Below are 21,017 nucleotides of genomic sequence, written 5' to 3'. Positions count from 1 at the left end.
GCAATAAGGCTTCAGGGAGCCATGGGGGCTGGAGGGGCCCTGTGGGGGGAATGGGGATGGTGGCTGCAGACTCTCCAACCAAGGGCTTCCCAGCCCTGCTGTAAAATCCTTTTCCCCCAAGTTTTTTGCCTGTTTTAGAGGGATTTCCCTGCTGCTTGGCTTGGCTGTGTCTTGTCAGGGCTCTTTGCCCCAGCACATCCCTTGTGGGTCCGTCCCATACCTGTCAGCGCTTGCAGCAGGACGAGCTTCTCCATCATCCCCCGGGGAACTTTTGCAGCCCGGGTGCGTGGCCGGTGTTGGAGAGCTCTGTAATCCCCAGGGAAGCAGAGCAAGCCTCCTGTCGGTGGGCATAAATCAGCCAGGAGCTGCAAAGCAGGGCGGGCTGTGGAGGGCAGGGGAGGGAAGGGGAGCGCGGGCCCCTGGGCTGCGCCGCCGGATGGCTCCGGGACTTCCAGTTCATTTATTCTGCCGGGGTTTGCCCGGCCCTGCTCGGCATGTGAAATGTTTTCTCTGAAAGACCCAGCAGCGAGATGGGTGAAAAACATTCTCCTGTCCCAGGAGCTGGCAGAAATCCTGGTAAATCTGCAGAAGTATGTTTTTGTCGGTGCTGCTTATTCTGTTAGAGGGAACTAGTATAAACCATTCCAGCAGAAAACCTCTTCCTGGAATAAAGTCCTGACTCTGTTCAGAGCATTGTCAGGACGGTTGTACCGGGAATGGAGCTTAGCTGGTAAACATGTTGGGACTGAGGAGCCCCAACGAGGCAGGCACAGAGCTCCTTTAGCCTCTGCCCCATGGATAAACCCCTCACGAGGCACCTGCTGCCCTTCTCTGTGCGTGAATCAAACATAAAATCTGTGCAAGTTTAGTTTGCAAAGCAAACATGGATTTTTTTTTTTTGTTTTCTCCCCTTTGAAAGCCTATCTGTCCCACTGTCCATCCCCTCCAGGCTGTGGTTGGGCATTGTCAGCAGGGTCATGGTCACTGCCAGGAGCCACACCATGGGGTCATGTCCTCATCCTGCATCACTCTGCAGCCATGGGATCAGTGCACAGCCTGAGCCACCACTTCTGCTCTCCTGCCTCAGTTTCCCTGACCCTGGCTGGCACAGGGGGCGATGCTGGGAGCCCCTGCAGTGGTCCTGGATAACAGCGGGTGCCCGCTCCGTCTTGAATTTGTCATCCCCTGCTGTGTCCTTATCTCTCTGCTCTTTGCAGCCAGGATGGAGATGCCTGCTGGGACTTCCAGCAGGAGAACAGGACCATCAGTGTGGGTTTGGGCAGGAGATCAGAGCTGTGACACCCCGGGTGGGGTGCAAGCCCCGGGTGCCAGCGGGGGGGACAGCACAGCTGGACGTGCTTCAAAGGGCATCAGGTTTTTCTGGGCTCCGGCCGCTGCTTTGCTCTCCAGGCAGGCGTGAAAATGTGAAAGAATGTGAAAAATGTGAAAATGATCTTGCTGGCCCCAAGATTTGTAAACTTTCTGGTTAATGTGTAATAAATACATGACAGATAGTGCCAGCGCCGGGCGGCGGCACCACCAGCGGTGACATCCCGGGGAGACATCTCCCCTCCTGTGCCCCGGGGCCAACCCCAGGGTGTCCTGATTGGAGAGGGTTTGGGGCTTTTCCAAACTGGTTTGTCTGGTTTTGGACTTATCCCGAGTGAGTTTCTGTGAACCGCCTTGCCTGGCTTGCAAAATGCTCGTTACTTGTTTGTTTAATCCTGCCCTGGGACAAGGTGCGTCCCAGGTGCGCCCTGTCCACTCGGAGCCATGCCCAGCACGGTGCTAATGCCGCTTATCCCGGGGCCTTGGATCCTTGGAGTGATTCCTCCCAGGTGGCTCATCCAGCTGTAACCACCTGGGCAGTGTTTCCTGCTTGGCATGAGGTGAGGCGCCGCCACAGCCGCGCTCACGCCCGTAGTCGGCCTGGGGGAATCTCTTCTGAGTCATTATTTTTTTTGCAAAAATAGCTAAAAGTTGGTCCTTCGACCTTGAGAGGGTCTGGCTGTAGTGAAGCTGGAGGGGGGCAGAGATGATGCAGGTCCTGGTGTGGCAGTGAACAGGCACCAGGGCTGATCCCAGGGATAACATGTCCAGATACCTAATCCTGGTTCTTGGAGCATGAGGGACAAGCTGTGGGCTTGCAGGAGGGTGCAGAACAGGAGCTGGGCTCATGGGCTTTGTTGTGGCAGGGCTGGGCAGCCTCTCCCGTGGCTCAGCCCCCCAACCCACCTCATCCCACCCCCATTAGCTGATGTACCGAGAGCCTCCAGGCTTCATAAATTAACACTGTGAGCTATGAATTATGAATGGAGTCACATCCCTGATCACTTCAGTGCTACACTGACAACCCTGGAGCTGCTGATCCGAGAGACAGCCCAAAGCTTTTAAAGATGTGAACAGCAAAACCTGGGAATGATTTGCTTTGCAAGCTACAAACCCACCCTATGGATGAGGCTCATCCTATTCCCTCTCCTGCCTCCTCTTGTTGCCTTCTCCTGTTTTGTTTCCCAGTATTGCCTTCTCTACTCACCCTTATGGTTTGTCTTAATGGATGTTGTCCTGCTTGGCTGTGTTGACCATCCCATGGGAGCTGCATCCTTCATGGCATGTTCTTTTCCTAAGGTTGCTGGTGCCAACTGGGGACAGCTGCTGCAGTGTTGGCCCTAGCTGGGTCCTGGTTGTCCCCAACCCAGGCACAGGTCCCCACACCATTCCCATGGGTTGGTGCAGAGCTCCTGGCACAGGACTCAGTGGGGTTTTGGCAAATCTCTGCAACTTCATCTCCCTTTGGCCATAACTTTGTGCTCAGGGGGTGGTGTTCCACAGCTCCACCTCTGCCATCGGTCTTTGGGGGGTTTATCCTCGAACCTCTCCACCACTGGAGGCCAAATCCTGCCCTAAACAGCCAGATGTGCTTAATCCTGTAAGCCTGGGTGTCCCTGGGGTTTGTTGCCTCTGGGTTTGTCTGGATTCCTGCCTTCAGGAGTGGCTCCCTCTGGCAGCTGGGCTGCACTGCCTGCTCGGGTGCACTGAAGGCAGTGGGGCAGCAGGAGTAGAACTAAATTTGTAAAATGAGCTCTAGACACTTGTCAGTTGTCACAAATGAAGGCAGTGCCCTGCATGTCCCCCCTCTGTGGTGCTGTGCACCCTGCAGTGCTCAGGGGACAGCCCTCGGCAGGGCGGGAGGGAGCAGCGCTGCTCCCGGGGACGGCGGAGCACGGGAAACCATCCCAGCCCCAGCGATGGATGTGGGAAAGGGGCCCTCGTTATTCACAGCCCTTTTCAGCTGAGCCATCCTGAACCAGGCAGCAAAAAAATACAACTTCAAAGGCAAAGCCTCGGCGTGTGGAGAAGGCGTCCTGCCCCGGGCCGGGGTGCAGGAGCACTCGGCGTGTCCTGACTGTGGCTTGTGTCTCTTGCAGGGAATGCTGTAACCGTGTGAGGAGAAGGATGGACTGACACAGCCCCAGCAGTTGTTTCTCCACCTGAAGGCCAGGCTGAGGGGCTCAGTGTGCAGGGAAGGAGCCGTTTGGTGGACACAAACATCCCCCCTGGGCTGTGGTGAGGGGAGAGGAGCCGCCGCCGCAGATCGAGCCGCTCCTGGAGGGGAAAATACCGCTCTGGTTTGGTGTCTAATTAGATATTTACCAGGAAGGAAGGAAAGATATAAATAGGGTGACAGTGACTTCAAAGGGTGTTTTTGACTTCCAAGAATAACACCTTTGCTGGCGCCGATTTCGGGAATATCAGCTGTGCTTGGGTGTGAAAGACGGAGGAGGTGTCGCAGCTCGGTCGGCAGCCAAGGGAGCAAACCCAGACCCCCGGCCCCACGGGACCAGCTGAGGAGGGGACATTGGCATTGCTGCAAGGGCCTGTGGAGAGCTCAGCTGGATCCACAGGGACACAGGGGAGGGAGTCTGGGGAGTGTGCCGCAGTGTGGGTGGGAGGGGACGTGTGGCACCATGAGGACCCCGTCCCCACGGGCAGTACTGGTGCTCACCATGACGCTGGTGGGACTCTGGGCTCCCTGTGGGGGGCATGGGCAGCCCAACTTCATCGTCATCCTGGCAGATGATGTGGGCTGGGGGGACCTCGGGGCTAACTGGGCAGAGACCAAGGAGACCCCACACTTGGATCAGTTGGCTGCCGAAGGGACAAGGTAATGTCTGTCCTCCTTCCCTGCCCTCTCCGAGCATCCCTGTCACCATCTGTCCTGCAGCAATGGGGAATTCACTGCCACGGGACTGTCAGGGATTTAATGGAGTGGGTTTGGGTGCATGGGGAGGGCTGCCAGAGCACCTTGGGGTGCAGGTCCATCCATCCCTGGTGAGACCTGCGAGCTTCATCCCCCGCCCCCAGCCCTCATCCCCTGGGGCAGAAGGGGATGCATGCAAAGGAGCAGGGAGGGATGGGGCAGCGTTGGAGCCTGCAGGGGCTTGTGAGCAAAGGGTCCTTTAACGTTCCAGGTTCGTGGATTTTCACTCAGCCGCATCCACTTGCTCCCCGTCCCGCGCCTCGCTGCTCACGGGGCGCCTCGGGCTGCGCAACGGGGTCACCCACAACTTCGCCATCACGTCGGTCGGCGGCCTCCCCCTGAACGAGACCACCCTGGCTGAGGTCCTGCAGGAGGCTGGGTACAGCACAGGGGCTATAGGTAATGCCCAAAATGCCAAGGGGGCAGCCAGGGCAGGGAGGTGACAAGGGGTGGCACAGACACCCGTGTCCGTCCCTTGCAGGGGAGGTGGCTGCGGGTACTTAAGTGGAAGGCTGGCAGTGAAAGGAGAGTCCAAAGGATCACGTGTGAGAGATTTCACACATCTCCCTTGGATTATGTAATCCCAAGATTAAAATCTTCCTTTTCAAACATATGACGCTGCCTGAAAATCCAGACTTCTCCAATTTGAGCTCTAATTGCTTCACCTCACAAGGAATGTGCTGGGTTTTCCTGAGCAAACACGACTGTGCTCGGCAGCTCTGCCATCCTGCATCCCACGCCACGGTCGGTGCTGCTGGCCCTGTGACTTTGGGCACCTTTCTGTCACCGTGGGGTCCCACCAGCCAGCACAAGCCCTTTGCACCTGCAGCTCCTGCTGGTGCACAGGTCGTGCTGACAGAAAATCCCTCGGTTTCACCATTGCCCCACAGTTTTTGGAGTTCTCCCTCTTGGATCAGTGCATTCGGTGGGAGCAAGCACGTGCCGGAGGTCAGAGGGTGAAGCTGGCTGCTTGGGAGGGGTTAGAAAGCCATCTGCTCAGAACACAAACACATGAAAGAGCCTTTTAAGGCTGGAAACACTCGCTTTGCACAGGCATGAGATACCTTATGCATTTTTTCTGGGTTTCTGCAAAAATAGACGGCGTTCTGGAAACGCGGCCAGCACAAACAAGGAGCCTTTCTTGTAGCAAGATTAAAGCCCCCAGCGCTGCGGGCACCTCGTGGGTGATGGGTGGTGGCTGTGGCTGTGTAACCTCTGAAATGATGTTCTGTGGCTTCCACGCAGGCAAGTGGCACCTGGGACACCACGGCCGCCATCACCCCAACTCCCGCGGTAAGGGCTGTGCCAGCGGGGACGAGCTGAGGGCCCTGCGGTCACCTTGACCCTGCTGACACCCTGTCTTGCATCTCAGGCTTTGACTACTACTTTGGGATCCCCTACAGCCACGACATGGGCTGCACGGACACCCCTGGGTACAACGTGCCGCCCTGCCCGCCCTGCCCGCGGCACGGCGCGGCTCACAGGTACGGGGCGGGAGGGATTCGGGGGCTGGCACAGGGGAGGTGGGTGTTGGCATCAGTGTCCCCAGCCCTGAGAACTGCCCTTTGCCGTGGTCACCTCCCTTATAATCCGTGTACCCGGTTTCACCCCTGTGCACCCCAGAGCAGGGTGTGGGTTGGGGAGGTGGGTCAGCCCCACAGACTTTGCATCGCCCCCTTTCTTCCCCCCTCCTTGGCTCTCTGAAGGCCAGGAAAGCCGCCAGGCTCCGTGCCTGCTCCCACACCGATCCCCACCACATTTACAAGTGTTTGAGGACTCTTCCCAGCAGGGTGGCGAGGAAGGACTGTTACACTGAGGTCGCTCTTCCTCTCTTGGAGAACGTCACCATCGTCCAGCAGCCCGTCGCCCTGGGCAGCCTGGCCGGGCGCTACGCGGAGGAGGCGGCGCGGTTCATGCGGCGGGCGAGGTGAGGGGACACCTGCTGTCCCCTGTGCCCTTTGCTGGGGGAGCACATGGGCCACTGCAGGAGTCCTCTGCAGTGCTGGGGGAGATGGGTGTTGTTGCCCCGCAGTTCCTGGGGGGCAGATCTGGGGTCTCCGTGGCTTGGCTTCCCGCTGGAGGTGGGGCACAGGACACGGGTGTGCTCATCCCTCAGGAGCAAAGTGGCTCCTCCAAATGGTGGCCCTGAGCCCTGGGGATGGGTTGTGTAATTTTAATCCCCATTATTGGCGGATTACGAGCTGTGACTTTGCAAAATGCCTCCCTGCAGTGTGAGGAGAGGAAGTGCTGCCGGGCAGCCGAGTCCCAGCCCGTCCCATGTCTGCATCCAGGGATAGCACAGACCCAGGGAAGGGCCACAGGGGGTTAGGTTTGTGTGAACAAAAGGCTGGGCAGGGAGCAGCCTGTGTGAAATGGCTCCTTATAAACCTGGGTGCTGTTTTGTTGCACAATATCTATAGTTATTGCTTTGGGTACCAAGCATTGTCCGTGACATGGCTTTGACATGTGGTCAGGATGCTGAGGGTACCCAGGATCTGGGCTGTAGGGCAGCAGCAATCCCCCCTCCTGTCCAAGCCCCCCGGGCTGCCAGGATGCTGTTTGGCTGTGAAACCAAGTGTGTGAGCCTCGGGTTAATAGGAAAAACCTTTAAACTCCCAGAAGTGTTTTGGGGTTATCTGCGTTCACAGAGAACAGGATTAAGCAGGTGCCTGCCTTTTCTCTCCTTCCCTTTGATGGCTTATTCCAGTTTTCCCCTGCCTGACTCATTCATTACAGGGCAACAAAAGAACACCGGATTTGCCATCTCGGTGTTTTTTTTAACCAGTCATGGCAAGGTTGAGTAATTTGTGACAGTGAGCCGTGGCACTGCTCGAGCACAGTGAGCGTGGGAGCAAAAGTCAGGGACTCCTGTCTTCAGTTATCGATTAAACGTTTGCTCCATCTGGGACAATTCTGAGGTGTCCTTGTGATAAGCCAGCGGGATGTTCAGCTGAACACCGCAGCCATGAGTCCACCTGGATGCTGGAGTGGTGGGATGCAAGCTGGGGAAGCAGCTTTCCCTGCTCCAGGGTCTCTGGCATCCCGTGGGAAAAGGTCTCACACGGCTTTTGCAGCAGTGATTTGCAAGGGGCTGGGGCACAGCCCTTTGCAGGGCTCCAGTGCCATGGGGGAGGATGGGGCAGCTCCAGGTGGGATGGGTTTTACTCATTTTCCATCCCAGGTGTGACGGGTAAAGGAAGGAAGTGCCGAAACACACGTCAGAGGGGCCCTGAAAACTTTCTGGAGGCAGTGATGGGGTGGCTGGAGCCGGGCGCGTGTGCGGGCTGGGACACGTCCCTGGGATCCGGCCCCTCCCCGCTGCTGGACATCCCACCCTTCCCCTCAGAGGTCCCTGAGGAAGAGCAGGACTCGTAGGAGGAGATAAATATAGCTGTAAACAAGCAAACAGGACATGTCCTCTGATGATTTAGGAGTGAGCAGGCGGTGGGGCAGCGCACGGCGGGTGAACGTGCCGCGCTCCCTGTCCGGGGCTGCTCGGCAGTGCCAAGGCCGTGCCTGGGGTCGGTGTGGGTGTCCTGCTGTGGCTCACCCTCTGCCCACGTCACTGTCAGATCCAGGCACTTGCTGGAAAGGGGAACAAAGGGCCAAAATGGGCCCCTGAAAGAGGGGAGGGGAGCAGGTGGGTGCCTGGGATGCACCAGCACAGGGTGTTTGGCCACTGGAGATGGAGGAAGGGGCGAGTCTGTCCCAAACAGGAGGACAACTGACAATGTGAGAGGACCACGGGGAGAGGTTTAAGCAGGAGCAGAGGCCAAGCATCCCCCTCTGCAAGGGTTTGCAGCCAGCTGATGGACATAGGGTGTTTTTCCCCCAGGAGCTGTGGAAGGGCCACAGTTCTGTGTCCCCAGGCTTGGCAGTGCCACCACCCCAGTGACCTCCTGCCACTGCCTCGCCCTGAAGGCTGAACACTCTCCCTCTCTCTCCTGTGCAGCGAGAGTGGACGCCCCTTCTTCCTGTACCTGGCTCTGGCCCACATGCACGTCCCGCTGTGGGACCCCCAGCCTGCCCCTGCCTCGGGCAGTGGCATCTACGGAGCCTCTCTGAGCGAGATGGATGCCCTGGTGGGACGGATAAAGGAGGTGGCCGACAGCCATGGGAAGGGCAACACGCTGCTGTGGTTCACAGGTACGGCAGGAAAGAGTGGCTGCAGGGCTGGGGGTGACACTGGTGACTGTCCCAACCCCGGGGGGCAGGACCTGTGTTTGTCCCCTGCCCTCGATGCTGCTGCTGCTCCGCTGATGGGGAGCGGTCACCTCGCGGGGTTGGGGGTCCCAGGGCGCTGCGGCCACTCCGCTGGGTGTCACTCACCCTGCCACCCCCCTTTCGGGGCTGAACTGGTGGGGCCGTGCCCAATTAAGCCACAAATCCTCGCTCATTAAGAAGCCCAAATCCGCTCTCGCTGAGCAGCCTCCCTAATGAGGATGTCTTGCTCCTGACGACAGGAACCGCTCATTAGCGCCCAAAGCTGGTGGCAGCCGCTCCCCTTTTCTCCCCCCACCCCCCACCTCACCCAGGGCTCATCCCTTGGAAACAAACTGTTAGAATTCAAAATTCATCATCCTGCTGCTCCTGTGTGGGCAGGCATCACAGGAATGGGAAGGAGGCATGGAAGGGTCACTTGTCCTTGCCCACCACCCCACTGTGGAGGTGTCCCCTCCCACCCTCTGGTCCTGGTGTCACTCATGGAGACATTTCTTTCTCTTGCAGGTGACAATGGCCCCTGGGCACAGAAGTGTGAGCTGGCAGGACGCCTGGGGCCGTTCGTGGGGGCCTGGCAGAGGCAGCGAGGTAACCTGGCAGAGTTGGGAGGGGGGTCTGCCAGTCTCCAGGGGTGCAGGGGGGCTGCTCCACAAATCCCTTCACTGCCCATCAAGGGGGACATGGGGATCATTCCACCCCCAACCTTTCTCTGGCTGCTGCCCTGGGCTTGAACACACCCCCAAACAGTCAAGTTTTCTCCTAAAACCGCTGCTGGGAGAGTGGGGGGCTGGGGTCCCTGTTACCCCAGGACTTGAGGTGGCTGGTGCTGGTTTGGGGACTGGATGTTGCCATCAGCTCCAGCAGGGTCTTGCAGCCCCCAGCCCCATCCCGTCCATCACCCTCCCTGCGCCCCGGGGACTTTGCTTTTCTTTCTCTCCACCGTTTTCTTGGGGTGTTTTTATTATTTCTTTTTTTTTTTTTTTTTTTTTTTTCCATCTTTCCTCCTTTTCCGGCCAAGCCATCTGCTCGGCGGGTTTATTTCGGCCAGAAAACATTCATGAGTCAGGCGTTTCCCACTTCTGCTTGTGTTACGCAGCGTTAACGTGCCAGGCTCGGTTCCCCCCCATGCCCGGGGTCAGCGGGGCGGGAGAGCCTCATCCCTCATCCCTCCTCCGCTTCCTGACACCCGGGCCTTGCGACCGTGGCCACTTCCCTGGGCAAGCGCTGCCGGCGGGCTGGCTCGCCGTTCCCATTCCCATTCCCATTCCCAGGGCCCTTCCTCCCTGGGCTGGCTGGCTGGCTGGCTGGCTGGCCCCGGGAACGAAATTTGTAACCTTAATTTTCTAGTAAACAAACCCTGCTGACGGCCCCGGGTTGCTCTTGAGCAACCCCCAGTCACAAGCTGGAGCAGATGGTACAGGCGGCGCGGGCGTTCGGGAACAGGGCGAGGAAAACACGGCCCCTTTTCCAGCCCTGGGAAAACACCCGGATCCTGACCGTGGCTGAGGCTGGGGAGGAGGTCGGGCTGGCAGGGCACTCCGAGCTGGCTGTAAACACCGGCTGGAAGGATGACTTCGGAAATCCCTCGGCTGGTTGTTGCACGGATGTTTTGAAAGCCAGCCCGGCCTTACGGGGCTGCTGCTGGCGGGGCTGGCACCGCAGACACCCGCCCCTGGGTGCTGGGGGGGGTGGGATGCTCGGCCATCCCCTCCTGAGGGAATCATCCCCCAGCACAGGAAAGCCCCTGAGGAGTGGGAGGGCAGGGGAGGACAGGCTGCTGTCGTGTGGCTTGGTGTTTCCTTTTAGGCTCCAACCCAAATTCCAGGGGTGTTGATTTCAGGTGGTAACTGGAGTTGGTCCTCACTGAGAGAAAGCAGCGTATTTATGTGTGCTACCCCTTTCTCTGGCTGGGGAGCTTCCCACAGCCCTCAGCCTACCCCAAAAATTTGTTTCCCACTTTGGGACCAAGAGCCCAGCGAGGGGGGATACTGGGATAGGGATACACATTTTGGGGATGGGATGCTTGGCGCGTTTTGAGACAGGTTTGGGAGCCTCCAGACCCGGTGTCCCTGTGCTGAGGACCTGCTGTGTGTGGCGGGACCAAGGTTTTCATCCTGCCACGGGAATGCACAGTTCAGCTTTCCTGGAAAACCTGGAAAGTCCCCACAGCAACAGGGCTGCATCATCCCTGGTTGGATGGAGAAAATTCCCTGGTTGGGTTTGGGTGTTTCAGCCCCATTTACTGCCCAAAAGTGTTAATGTGAGGTTATTCATGGGTTGCTCCAATGTCCTGACCAGCCAGAGGGTGGAGTGGTGGTAGGGAATTCCCCCACTCTGCTGTCTTGCCAGAGACCCTTGACCATGCATGGAAAAGCTGTGGAAATGCATCCAGGAGTTATTTAATATATGTGCAGAGATGGGGATTGATATTAATTGCTGTAATTGCTGTGGTTTCCTGGGGTGTCTGAAGGGCAGGGGATGCACCTCACTTTAGCCATACATGACATGTGTTAGAAGCACTGCTATGTTTCCAGTAACCACAGGAGATCCCAATGCTGACTGTGTCCCGCTGTGGAGACCCCAGGGAGATGTTCTCTTGGGGGGGAAACACCGAAAGTTTAGGTGGGGAATGGGAGAGGTTGAGGATGTGCCAGGAGGATGGGCAGCAGGGTCAGAAACCAGGACTAACCCTTGTGGCACCGCAGCGTCCGTGCCCTGTGTGTCCCTGTGGGTACATCAGCATTGCTTGGGAGCGTGGATCAGCCTGAAGGATCAGGGAGTGACTCCTGGAGAGGCTGGGCTGGGCTGGGGACCGGCACAGGGGCTCAGAGGAGTGCGGGGTGGCCGTGCCTCTCTTGGCTGTGCCCGGAGGAAATGGCTTAGGGCGAGCGCCGTTGCCATGTGCACGCTGAAAGGCGCAGGACAAAGGCTGCTCCTGGGAAGTTTGCTCGGTGAATCGCGTTGGGATTTTCTGTTTGCCCCATTCCCAGCCCCTTCCCACCCCCTCCCACCCCCCACCTCAGCTGCCTGAGGCCCTTTGGGCTACGGCCAAGGCAGAGGCTTTCCAACACACTTCCACCCGTTTGGATGCTCAGCACCCGCATCCCTGTGCTCAGCACTCCAGATGGAGGAGGGGACTGGGCAGCTTCCCCGTGCCACACAGAGCATCTCAAAGCCAAGGACAGAGCAGGGGTGCTTTGGGTGCTGTCAGGGAAACGATGGATCAGGTTCATTAGCTGACAGGAGGGTTATTAGCAGGATGGTGTTTTTAATGAGGCAGATTTCCAGCAGGAGGAGGTGTGGAGGGGGTTGTCAGTGCTGTACCTCGCTGAGGGCAGCAGTCCCTGGAACAAATTCCTACATTTCCTGCCTGCTCCATTTTCTCACCTGACATCAAAAGTGGGTGGAAATGCGACGGCTCCGGCAGCAGCTGCATTTCTCATCACTCGCTGGAGAAACACAAAGCAGTGCCAAACTGAGCCCCTTTTTTTCCTTTTTGTTTCCCTTTCCCTATTTCTTTGAAAAACTCCTGTAACTCTTCTCCCTTCCCTGACCCAGATCCTCTCCAGCAAAATCCACCCTCCTTTTGGGGCAATTTATGCCATTTCTGCCTCTCTGAAGGGTTCCTTTGTCAGGGAAACTCCGGGGTCAGGAGGTTTCCCATCTCAGCAGGGTGCTGAGCGCTGCCCTGTTCTCTTGCAGGCGGGAGCTCAGCGAAGCAAACGACCTGGGAAGGAGGGCACCGTGTGCCAGCCGTGGTGTACTGGCCTGGCCACGTCCCTGCCGGGCGGACGAGCCGTGCTCTGCTCAGGTAAGAGCCCGTCGGGGAGCGGGGCAGCCCCTCCACCCCCCTCTGGGAGGACCCACCATCCCCAGGTCACCACCTGGGTTTTGGCAGCAGCAGCTGCCTGCACTAGTTATTCCGTGCCTCGTGCCAGACTGTACTTTTGTCCTCTCCCAAGACTTAATGCTTCAGCAAAGAGGAGCCTGAAAGGGCTTTTTGTGAGGCTGGTGGGTTGGCGTGAGCAGCCAGCGGGCTCCGTGTGCCTCCTGGCCGCGGTGGCCGAGGGCCTCCCGATAATTAAAAGATGACGATGTTCTCTCTCCCCACCGAGGAGCAGGCTCAGGCTTTGTGGTTTGTGAATGGCTTTATGTGGAGGAGGGTGCGGTTGTGGGAAAGGCTGGCCGGGGAGATGGCGCTGGCAATCCCTGCAGGATGCGGCCGGGCCGGGATCCGGCGGGAGCTGCTGCCCCCACGCCACGGCTCCCCAGGGAGGGTGGCATGAGGGGGGTCCTTACTGCAGCAATACTGCACCTCTGCAGGCAGCAACTGCACCCTTCCATGTGGGACTTGCACCTCTCCTTGCATCCCTCCTTTTGCAGCAAACGTGGTGGGATGCCCCATCTCCTTTCATCCCTGGAGCACAGGATGGTGGGGGCCGGGGTGGTGGGGCCAGGAGGTTGCTGGGCATTGGGAAAGGAGGTCAGGGAGGTGGGGCAGGGGGGTTGCTGGGCACTGGGAAAGAACGCCCCAGCTGCTGGAAGCAGGTCCTGGCTGGTGGGCCCTGGGGAGGTGTTGGGTGTTTCTAAGGTCCATGAGATAAGCTGGAGCCACTCACTCCTTACATGGCCCGAGGGCAGCTCTGGGAGATGGATTTTTGCAGGCAGGGGAATGTTTGAGCCATGAGCTGAGTCACCGGTGTCTGGCAGAGGGGATGGGGCGCACGTAGCACCCCATGGATTCACCTCCAAACCCTTCCCCTCCACAGGACATGGGGCAGAGCTTCCAACTCCTGCCCTCTCAGGCAGGGTCAGGGCCTGTCCCCATCCCCCTGTCCCACCAGCCTCCCTTCCAGCCCTGCCTCCAAGCACTGGAATTCTCAAGCCCAGGTTATCTCCCTGTAGACCTTATCTCCTGCATTTCCCATGTCCAGTCTGGCAGGTTGGACAGCTGGAAATCCAGCAGAGGCAGGGGCTGTGCTGCACTGCTTGGAAAGCGGCTCTGTAGCACCCCAGGAGTCACAGCACACCCAGTGTCCCCCACAGCACAGCCTGGCATGGCCAAGGGGCCATGCCCAGCTGTGTGGGATGGGACAGTCCCTCTTTAGGAGGCAGCACAGAGCCAGGCTGGGGGTTTCACCACTCTGGTCCCAGCCATAGCCTGAGCTCATGGACAGGGAAAGTGGAGGGACATGGAGGGATGTGGAGGGATGTGGAGGGCAGGAGTTTCTCGGTGCTCGCAGTGTGTCAGGACAGGTGGCTTCTCTCTGCACTCAGAGTCACCCTTGGGGACATCCCCAAAGATCAGCGTGTGCAGTAGGGAAGCTGAAATTCCCTGAGTTGATGGGGAAGTCCAAAAAGCTGGGCAGGGAATGAAACCTGTGTGCAGGCGTGGCTGGGAGCCCTCTGCAGAGGGCCTCTGCCTGGTGGGATTTCTGGGAAGAGCTGGGGCTGGGCAAGGACAGGCGTTATCCATCCACACCAACCTCCTCTGCCCCTGGGGTCATGGAAACACCGACAGCCTTTGCCACCTGGGCAAAGAGCCTGCTGGGACTGGGCAGGACCTCTTGGCTCCACGTCCTCCCCGGAGCAGGGAGCAGGGAGGTGAGCGAGGGTGAGCGTGCCCAGGGGCCGGGGAAGCTGGAGCCAGCAGGGAAACGCTGATGCACCACCACAGACCTGCACCTGCACGCTGGTTTCTGCAGAAAAACTGCTTTGTCGGCTTTTCTTAATTACGTTTAATTGTCGGAGCCACCCGCTGTGCCTCTGCCCTTCCCTGCCCCAGCCCGAAGTAGGGCACGGAAGAAGAAGTAGGTCAGGAGGGTGGTGGAGGAGCAGATTGCACCATCCCGGCTGAGCGAGGGGCTGGGTGAGCTGGCAGAGCGCAGGCAGAGCTGGTTCAGCTGCCTGCAGCTACCTGAACCCCTTCATCTCCAGGTAGGGCAGCCCTTCCTGCAGCTCTGTGCCCAGCGTGCCGGGTGCTCATCACCGTGGCAGGGCAGTGCTCCTGGCACATCCTGCCTGGGATGTTGGGGTGTCCATCTGCCCTGTGGGCCACAGGCAGGGAGCTGCTGATCCCTGGGCCCTTTTCCCTCGGTGTTCAGGCAGCAGCAGCAGGGTGCTGGGGTGGCTTTATTTGTTAAACCTCTCTTGGCCAGGACAGGGGTTTGGCAGTGTGGCTTTCACTTTCCCTCAAGAACGGCTTCCCCAGTCTTGGCCTCTGGGATGTGCCCGCTGGTGAGGCCTTGGCTTTGATGCCAACTGTTGACCAAAATCCTACTTTTTCACACCTTTTCCTTTGGGTTTCATCTACCCGTGACTGGGGGGATCTTCAGCTATCGCTGTCCTCAGTCATGCTGTCCTCCCACCCCATGAGGTGATGACTTCCAGAGGTCCCATCTGCTGCGTTGGGGCCGCTTGATCCGACCCTGGAAGCATCCGCATGCTGGGGGCCAGATCCTGAGGGTGCTGAGCACCCACGGGACCAGGGGCACGCTGCCCAGGTGAGCTGCCGTTCTGGGGGGACCTGATGTGACCCCAGCGAGGTGCTGCAGGGGTGCTGCAGGGAGCCAGGATTTCTCTGGGCGCCTCCCGGCTCGCCTGGCCGCGGGGCTGGCTCCGTGAGCGCGCCGGCCGGGGCTGCCTCGCAGCAGTGTTTGTTCTTATTTGTTCTCTCCGTCTCTTAGCAGCTGAATTAAAACTTGTTGAGTGGGAGAACCGGGGGCCGTTGAGCCCGGGGCTCTTTTCTCTCCACTCAGCTGCCATCGTGCTCCAGGCAGGAGTTTTGTAGCCAGAAGGTTGTGCCCAGGCTGCGAAGGGCTGGCAGCAGGGCCAGGTGACCCCTGTCCCACCCCAGCCATGGTGGTGCTTGACCTCCACGCGGCGGGGATGTGCTGGAAGGTGGGGAATTGCCACGGCCAAGCTCTGCTTTGAGCCACGGACAGCAGGTGGAGAGGCAGTGGCTGTCCCTCTGCGCATCCCAAAGGAGCCAGGGGGACTGTGGATCACCTGCTCCTTCCCCACCGTGTGTCCCTCCACACCGGGGGAGCCCCGAGGGGTCCGTTGTGTCCGAGGCCCCTGCAGACGTGGGGGGCTGTGGGTGGGAGCGCTGTCGGGGTCGGGTGGGATTTGCTCCCGCTCCATCCCGGCCGTCCTGCCCGTGCAAAAGCCAAGCCCACATTTTCCCCGGGGCCGCGGGATGTGCTGTCGTTGGCGTGAAAACTCCCTGTGCTTGCACTTTCTCCGGAGGGGTGACCCGCTGCCTTCCCCCCGCGTGTCCGGGGGGCTCAGGAGGGGCTGCCCCGCCGTGCCCCGGCCCCGCGGGGGGAGGCACAGCCTGGCTGAACCTGCAGCGCCTGGCGAGCAGCCGGCTGGGGTGGGAGAGACGTGGAGCCGGGGCTTGCCAGGGCCAGAGCCAGGCTGGAAGCCGGGTTTAACCTCTTCAGCTGCTGGGGTGGGTGCTGGGAAGCAGCTGCCATCCCCCCGCTCAAGGCACTTTTGAGGGGTGGCAGGGTGCAGGTTGGGCTGGGGGGGAACTCTTCAAGGATTCTTGTTCCTTGCACTGATGGCAGCCACCTCTTTCCCCAGCACCCTGGACATCTTCCCCACGCTGGTGGCCCTGGCTGGGGCGGCCCTGCCCCCTAACAGGCGCTTTGACGGCTTGGATGTGTCCCCAGTTCTCTTTGGGCGGTCAGATGAGGGGCACAAGGTAAGGCAGAGCCACCCCCTCAGTGACACCCCACTCCTGACAGCAGGTCCCTGAGCTAAAACAGGTACGTGTGGGTGGAAAAAGGCTCAGAGCTGGTGATGTGTGGACCCATGGGAGCATCACTCCCAGACCTGGAGGAGGAGGAGGAGGGCAGCTGGAGATGGCTGGGTGCTGTACCAGGCTGGGCTTGGGATATCAGGGTAAAAGGGCTTTGGGTTAATGAAGACTGCTTTGTGTCTCACTCACAAATCTGGGATTATGGGTAGAAATGCCTGTGCATGCAGCTTGGCACCTTCCTGTGTGCCACCATCCCAGGGACACCATCCTGGGGATGCTCAGGCCTGTGGCAGCCCGTGGTGCTCTGCGTGGTGTGTCTCGTTCCCAATCACAAAGGTACATCAGTGTGGGGAAGAGAAGATCCCAGGGGCTCAAACCTAGTTGTATCCCTTTATTTATCATGCCAGATGAAGGTGGAACAAAGCCCTCCTCCCAGCTCCATGGCTGGGGAAAGTGTTACCGTGTCCATCGGGGCAGCCCACCCTGTATCCCAGAGCTCTGTCCATACAACCAGCTGGTGCCAGCTCCTTTAAGCCCAAAAACCCACAGTTTGCAGGACAAGCAGGATGGCCACACGTTTGTCTCAGAGTTCCATGAGATTTTTGCAGAACCAAAAGATAAAGAAAGGAAAAAAAAAAAAAGTGGCTCTAATAGCAGTCCCATGGATGAATCCTGATTTTGCTTTTAAAGTCCACCCTCCTGCGAGCACCGTGAGCCAGCTCCCAGCGGGATCCTGGATTTGCTTTCTGTGTCCATCAGGGGTTTGGTATTTGCTTTGTATTTATGGAACCCTCTGCTGAACTGGGAGATGAAGCAGGGAAGCGGATGGGATGTGGCCAGCGTGCTCTGCTGTGTTCCTTGGGATTAACCCTCCTCTGCACGTGCAGTGCTGGGAGGAGGGGACTGGTGGTTTGCTGGGAATGGTGGTTTGCTGGGAATGGTGGTTTGCTGGGAATGGTGGTTTGCTGGAGGTGATGGTTTACTGGGAGCAATAGTTTGCTGGGAGCAATGGCATGCTGAGAGCAATGGTTTATTGGGAGTGATGGTTTGCTGGGAGCAGTGGTGTGTGGAGAGTGATGGTTTAGTGGGAAGGATGGTTTGCAGGCAGCAGTGGTGTGCTGGGAGCAGTGGTTTGCTCGGTGTCAGGGCTGAATGGGAGAGGGATGCACAACTGCACCGAATTCAGGCAATGGGTTGCCTGGGGAGAAAAGGCTTTTCACTCCCCTCCCTTTCCAGTTTTTTATTTATTGAAATAACAAAGTCACAGCTTAATGGAAGAGTTCCAGACCTGGGAATGTTTCTTGAAAGGGCTCAATCGAAACAAGCTCCTTAATTATGCAGTAAATTATAACAGATTTCCTTAGTGAGGGGTTTTAAGAGGTTTAGGAACGTGGTTGTTGGTAGGAAGGGAGGTTTGAGTGCCCTTACACGAGGCTGGCAGTATCCCAGCTGTGCTGCTAAAGGTGTAGGCAAAGCTTTAAAGCTGGAGGCAGATTAATTGGTTCAGTTCCCATTTTTGGCTTCATGGGGCCTTGAATATTTGCTGATTCCTGCTTTGGAGCTGTTTTATCCTGACCGAGGAGCGTCAGCAGAAGGGGACTCTGCTGCAGAGGTTCCTCCTTGCAGCAGCTCACACTGCACCACCTCTTCCACTTTACACCCTTCTATTTCTTTCCCCTAAAACATAAATATTAAACCAAATTCCAAAAGGTGATAAAGGAAACTGAGAGCATTTGGAAATCACCCCCTACCTTGAATCCTGGCGTTTTTTGGATGAGGTACCAACTGGGCCCTGAAGACAGTGGCCACATCCAGACCAGGCAGCACAGGATGGACATCTCTGGGTGCCCAGGGGGGCTGGAATGCTCCGTGCTGGGCAGTGTGGGATGGACATCTGGGTGCTCTGTGCCGGGCACCTGCTCAGGCACTGCCACGCTCATCAGCTGTGAGTGCTGTTACTAAACTTGGCACCACAGCTGCCTACAACTCCAGCAGATGTTTCTAATCTTTTTAGCACAGTGGAAATTTCTTGAATCACTTTTAAACTCGAATCCCAGGGAGGAAACCTCAAGTGACTCATCCCTCAGTGAAGCCGCTGGCTCCGCGGCAGATCTGATCTGAGCAGAGGAGCTGCTGGACGGGCCAGCTCACTTGTCTCCTCTCTCCCGTGTGCCAGAGCAGCTGTCCTGTGTGGATCAAGTGTCCTCAATACCAAGGGGGAGAGATTTGACCCACCCTTCCCTCCTTCCCTTCCTTCTCAGCCCGTTCCCTGTGCTGTTGTCAGGGAAGGGAGCCCTCGCACAGCGGGGTGAGTCAGCGGTGGAGACAGACACGGGATGATGTTCCAGCACCTCACCTTCCCGTGTGGCCTCTGCATGAGCTCACCCTCAGCTCGGGGCTGGCTCCTGGCTCCAGGCAGGGATTTGGCTCCCTTGGAGCACCCAGGGGGTGGGTGACAGAGCGCCTGGGACCATCCCGGCTCCCAAATGTTGCACAGGCATTCAGTGGTAGGACAAGGGGGAATGGTTTTACATGAAAAGAGGGGGGATTTGGGTTAGATGTTAGGAAGAAATTTTTCCCTGTGAGGGTGGGGGGGGCTCTGGCACAGGTTGCCCAGGGAAGCTGTGGCTGCCCCATCTCTAGAAATGTCCAAGGCCAGGTTGGACAGGGCTTGGAGCACCCTGGGATAGTGGAAGATGTCCCTGCCCATGGCAGGAGGTTGGAACTAGATGAGGTCCCTTCCAACCCAAACTGTAAGATTCTAGGATATTCTGTCCTGCTCTGCTGAAGGCCTCTGCACCTTTGTGATCACCTTCTTGACATAGAATTGATCTGGGGAGGTAAATTCAGAGGATCCTGAAGAACCAGGAAGGCAAAGGGAGATGTTGGTGTTTCCTTGGGTCCTTCTGCCACCATCCCACCCTTCAGCAATCAAAACTCTGTTGGTTGCTCAGTCCAGGGGGTGAGTGGTGGCTGCAAATAGATGCACAGGTGGAGCAGGTTTTCCCTGCCATGGGCTGACAGGCACTTTTCTGTCCTTCCTTCAGGTTCTGCTCCACCCCAACAGTGGGGCAGCTGGGAAGGTCGGCGAGATCGAGGCGCTGAGGCTGGCTCAGTACAAGGCCTTTTACACCACAGGTATTGTGTCCCTGCTAGAGACTGTAAAGTCTGGGAGGACGCTTCTGGAATTCTTGGATCCCTGCAGATACAGGTGGAAACCAGCCCAGGTTAATTCAAGCAAGAGCCAGCCCAGCTCTGCAGCCTGGCATTGTTGGCCCCAGAAACGTTCTTGGGCTAAGAGCTGGGACAGGGTGGGCCTGGGCCGTGAGGAGTACAGAGGTGATCCCTGGGCAGCCCATAACTCCAGGGTTTTTCCCTCACTTCCTCCCTAGGAGGGGCGATGGCTTGCGATGGGAGCACTGGGCCGGCTGAGCATCACCAACCACCCCTCGTTTTCAACCTGGATCGCGACGTCCAGGAGCAGGAGCCTTTGGACGTGGCATCCAGAGAGTACCAGGCCGTGCTGCCCGTGATCAGCAGGGCTTATGCCCGGGCCCTGGAGGACATTGCAGCAGACAACGTGTCGGTTGCAGATTATTCCAGGGATCAGGCCGTGATTCCCTGCTGCAACGCGCAGCACGTGGCCTGCCGGTGCCGCGGGGCTCCCGCGGCCACGCTGGGTTTTCACACGGAGGGAAGAGCAACACGGCTTTGTCTCTAAGCAAATAATTGCTCAGGCTGCTCCTTTGCCAGTCTGGTGTCTGTGAATGGGATGTGCTGGCTCCAGGCTGGCCGTGGGTGGAGGCTGGGTCACCTCTGCTCCGTGCAGGAAGCAGGGAGGTGAGTTGGTTGTGGCTCTGGGGCAGCACACAGAGGGTCCCCTTCGCTGCAGAGCAGGGCGCTGCAGCACCTGCTGGCCCTGGGCATGTGGAAGGCTTTCTGTAGGGCTCTTCAGCTGGGAGAGAGCCAGCTCTTGGATTAAAACTGCCTTCTGTGAGAGCTGGCTTTTTGGGAGAGAATTCCTCTGGGAAATTTGCTTGGCTTTCCCTCCAAAATGGGAGTTACAGGAGCGGCTGGTGGGGGCACAGGGCAGGGCAGGACGGGGCCTCTGAGCAAACATCCCTTCTGGTGCTGAGAACCTGGAAGTCTGTGGCTGCAGAGGGAAAATTCCCGGCTGGCACGAGGTGAGCGCTCTGGGAAATGGAGCACCTGCCCCAGCAGCTGCCTGGGGAGGTTTGTTAGTGGGGCCATGGTTAGACCCAACTGTCTGTGGAAGGAAAGGGGTCCTGGGCTGTCCCTCAGAGCTGCTCTCCGTGTGGGCAGGATGCTCAGCTTGTCCTGCCCAGCAGAGCTCAGGGACTCTGCTGTGACACACCCGAGCTCCAGTGTTTGGGAAGGGCTTTTTCTGGGAAGGTGTGGGGGAAGAGGTGGTGCCAGGGGCACGGGTGGGATGAAACAGCTCTTATGGGGCCATTTCTGGGCAGGTGCAAAGGCCTGGGGAGATGCAAAGGCAGAAATGAAGGTGCAACTGCAACTTATGAAACCACTGGGATTTCTCAGCAGCCGAGCGAGGGTTTTCTGAAACAATTTTGGATTCTGATTTACACACCCAGATCTTTTTTTGGCTGAGCTTAAGTGAACTTGTGTGGACTTGGCCAGGTGGGTCAGGTCCTGTGGGAGCAGCTGTCCTCCCCCCCCCAGCTCCCAAACCCACTCTCCCACTCCCAAAACTTAATCCAGACTGACATCTTTAGGGCCCCACAAAGAACA

The 21,017-nt window shown here is 58.2% G+C and overlaps 1 protein-coding gene across 2 annotated transcripts; it reads left to right on the top strand.

Annotated features, from left to right (window-relative positions):
- Window positions 1-1,868: 1,868 nt before the first annotated feature.
- Window positions 1,869-21,015, top strand: ARSG (arylsulfatase G). Of its 2 annotated transcripts, none has more exons than XM_050319270.1 (12): window positions 1,869-1,889; window positions 3,429-4,165; window positions 4,473-4,660; window positions 5,507-5,554; window positions 5,634-5,745; window positions 6,051-6,188; window positions 8,214-8,407; window positions 8,990-9,070; window positions 12,185-12,293; window positions 16,070-16,190; window positions 19,295-19,385; window positions 19,640-21,015. In XM_050319270.1, the coding sequence occupies exons 2-12, from the start codon at window positions 3,969-3,971 to the stop codon at window positions 19,966-19,968; spliced, it is 1,608 nt and encodes a 535-aa protein (XP_050175227.1). In that variant the 5' UTR covers window positions 1,869-1,889; window positions 3,429-3,968; the 3' UTR covers window positions 19,969-21,015. The 2 variants fall into 2 exon arrangements, with proteins under 2 accessions (XP_050175227.1, XP_050175226.1); XM_050319269.1 differs by having other exon boundaries at window positions 6,048-6,188.
- Window positions 21,016-21,017: the final 2 nt, after the last annotated feature.

The sequence above is a fragment of the Myiozetetes cayanensis genome, unplaced genomic scaffold (genome assembly GCF_022539395.1).
Source record: "Myiozetetes cayanensis isolate MyiCay16 unplaced genomic scaffold, myiCay2020 scf22, whole genome shotgun sequence".
In the NCBI taxonomy this organism is placed as follows: Eukaryota; Metazoa; Chordata; class Aves; order Passeriformes; family Tyrannidae; genus Myiozetetes; species Myiozetetes cayanensis.
Note: the sequence above shows the minus strand (reverse complement) of the source record. Positions and strands in the feature narration are given on the sequence as shown.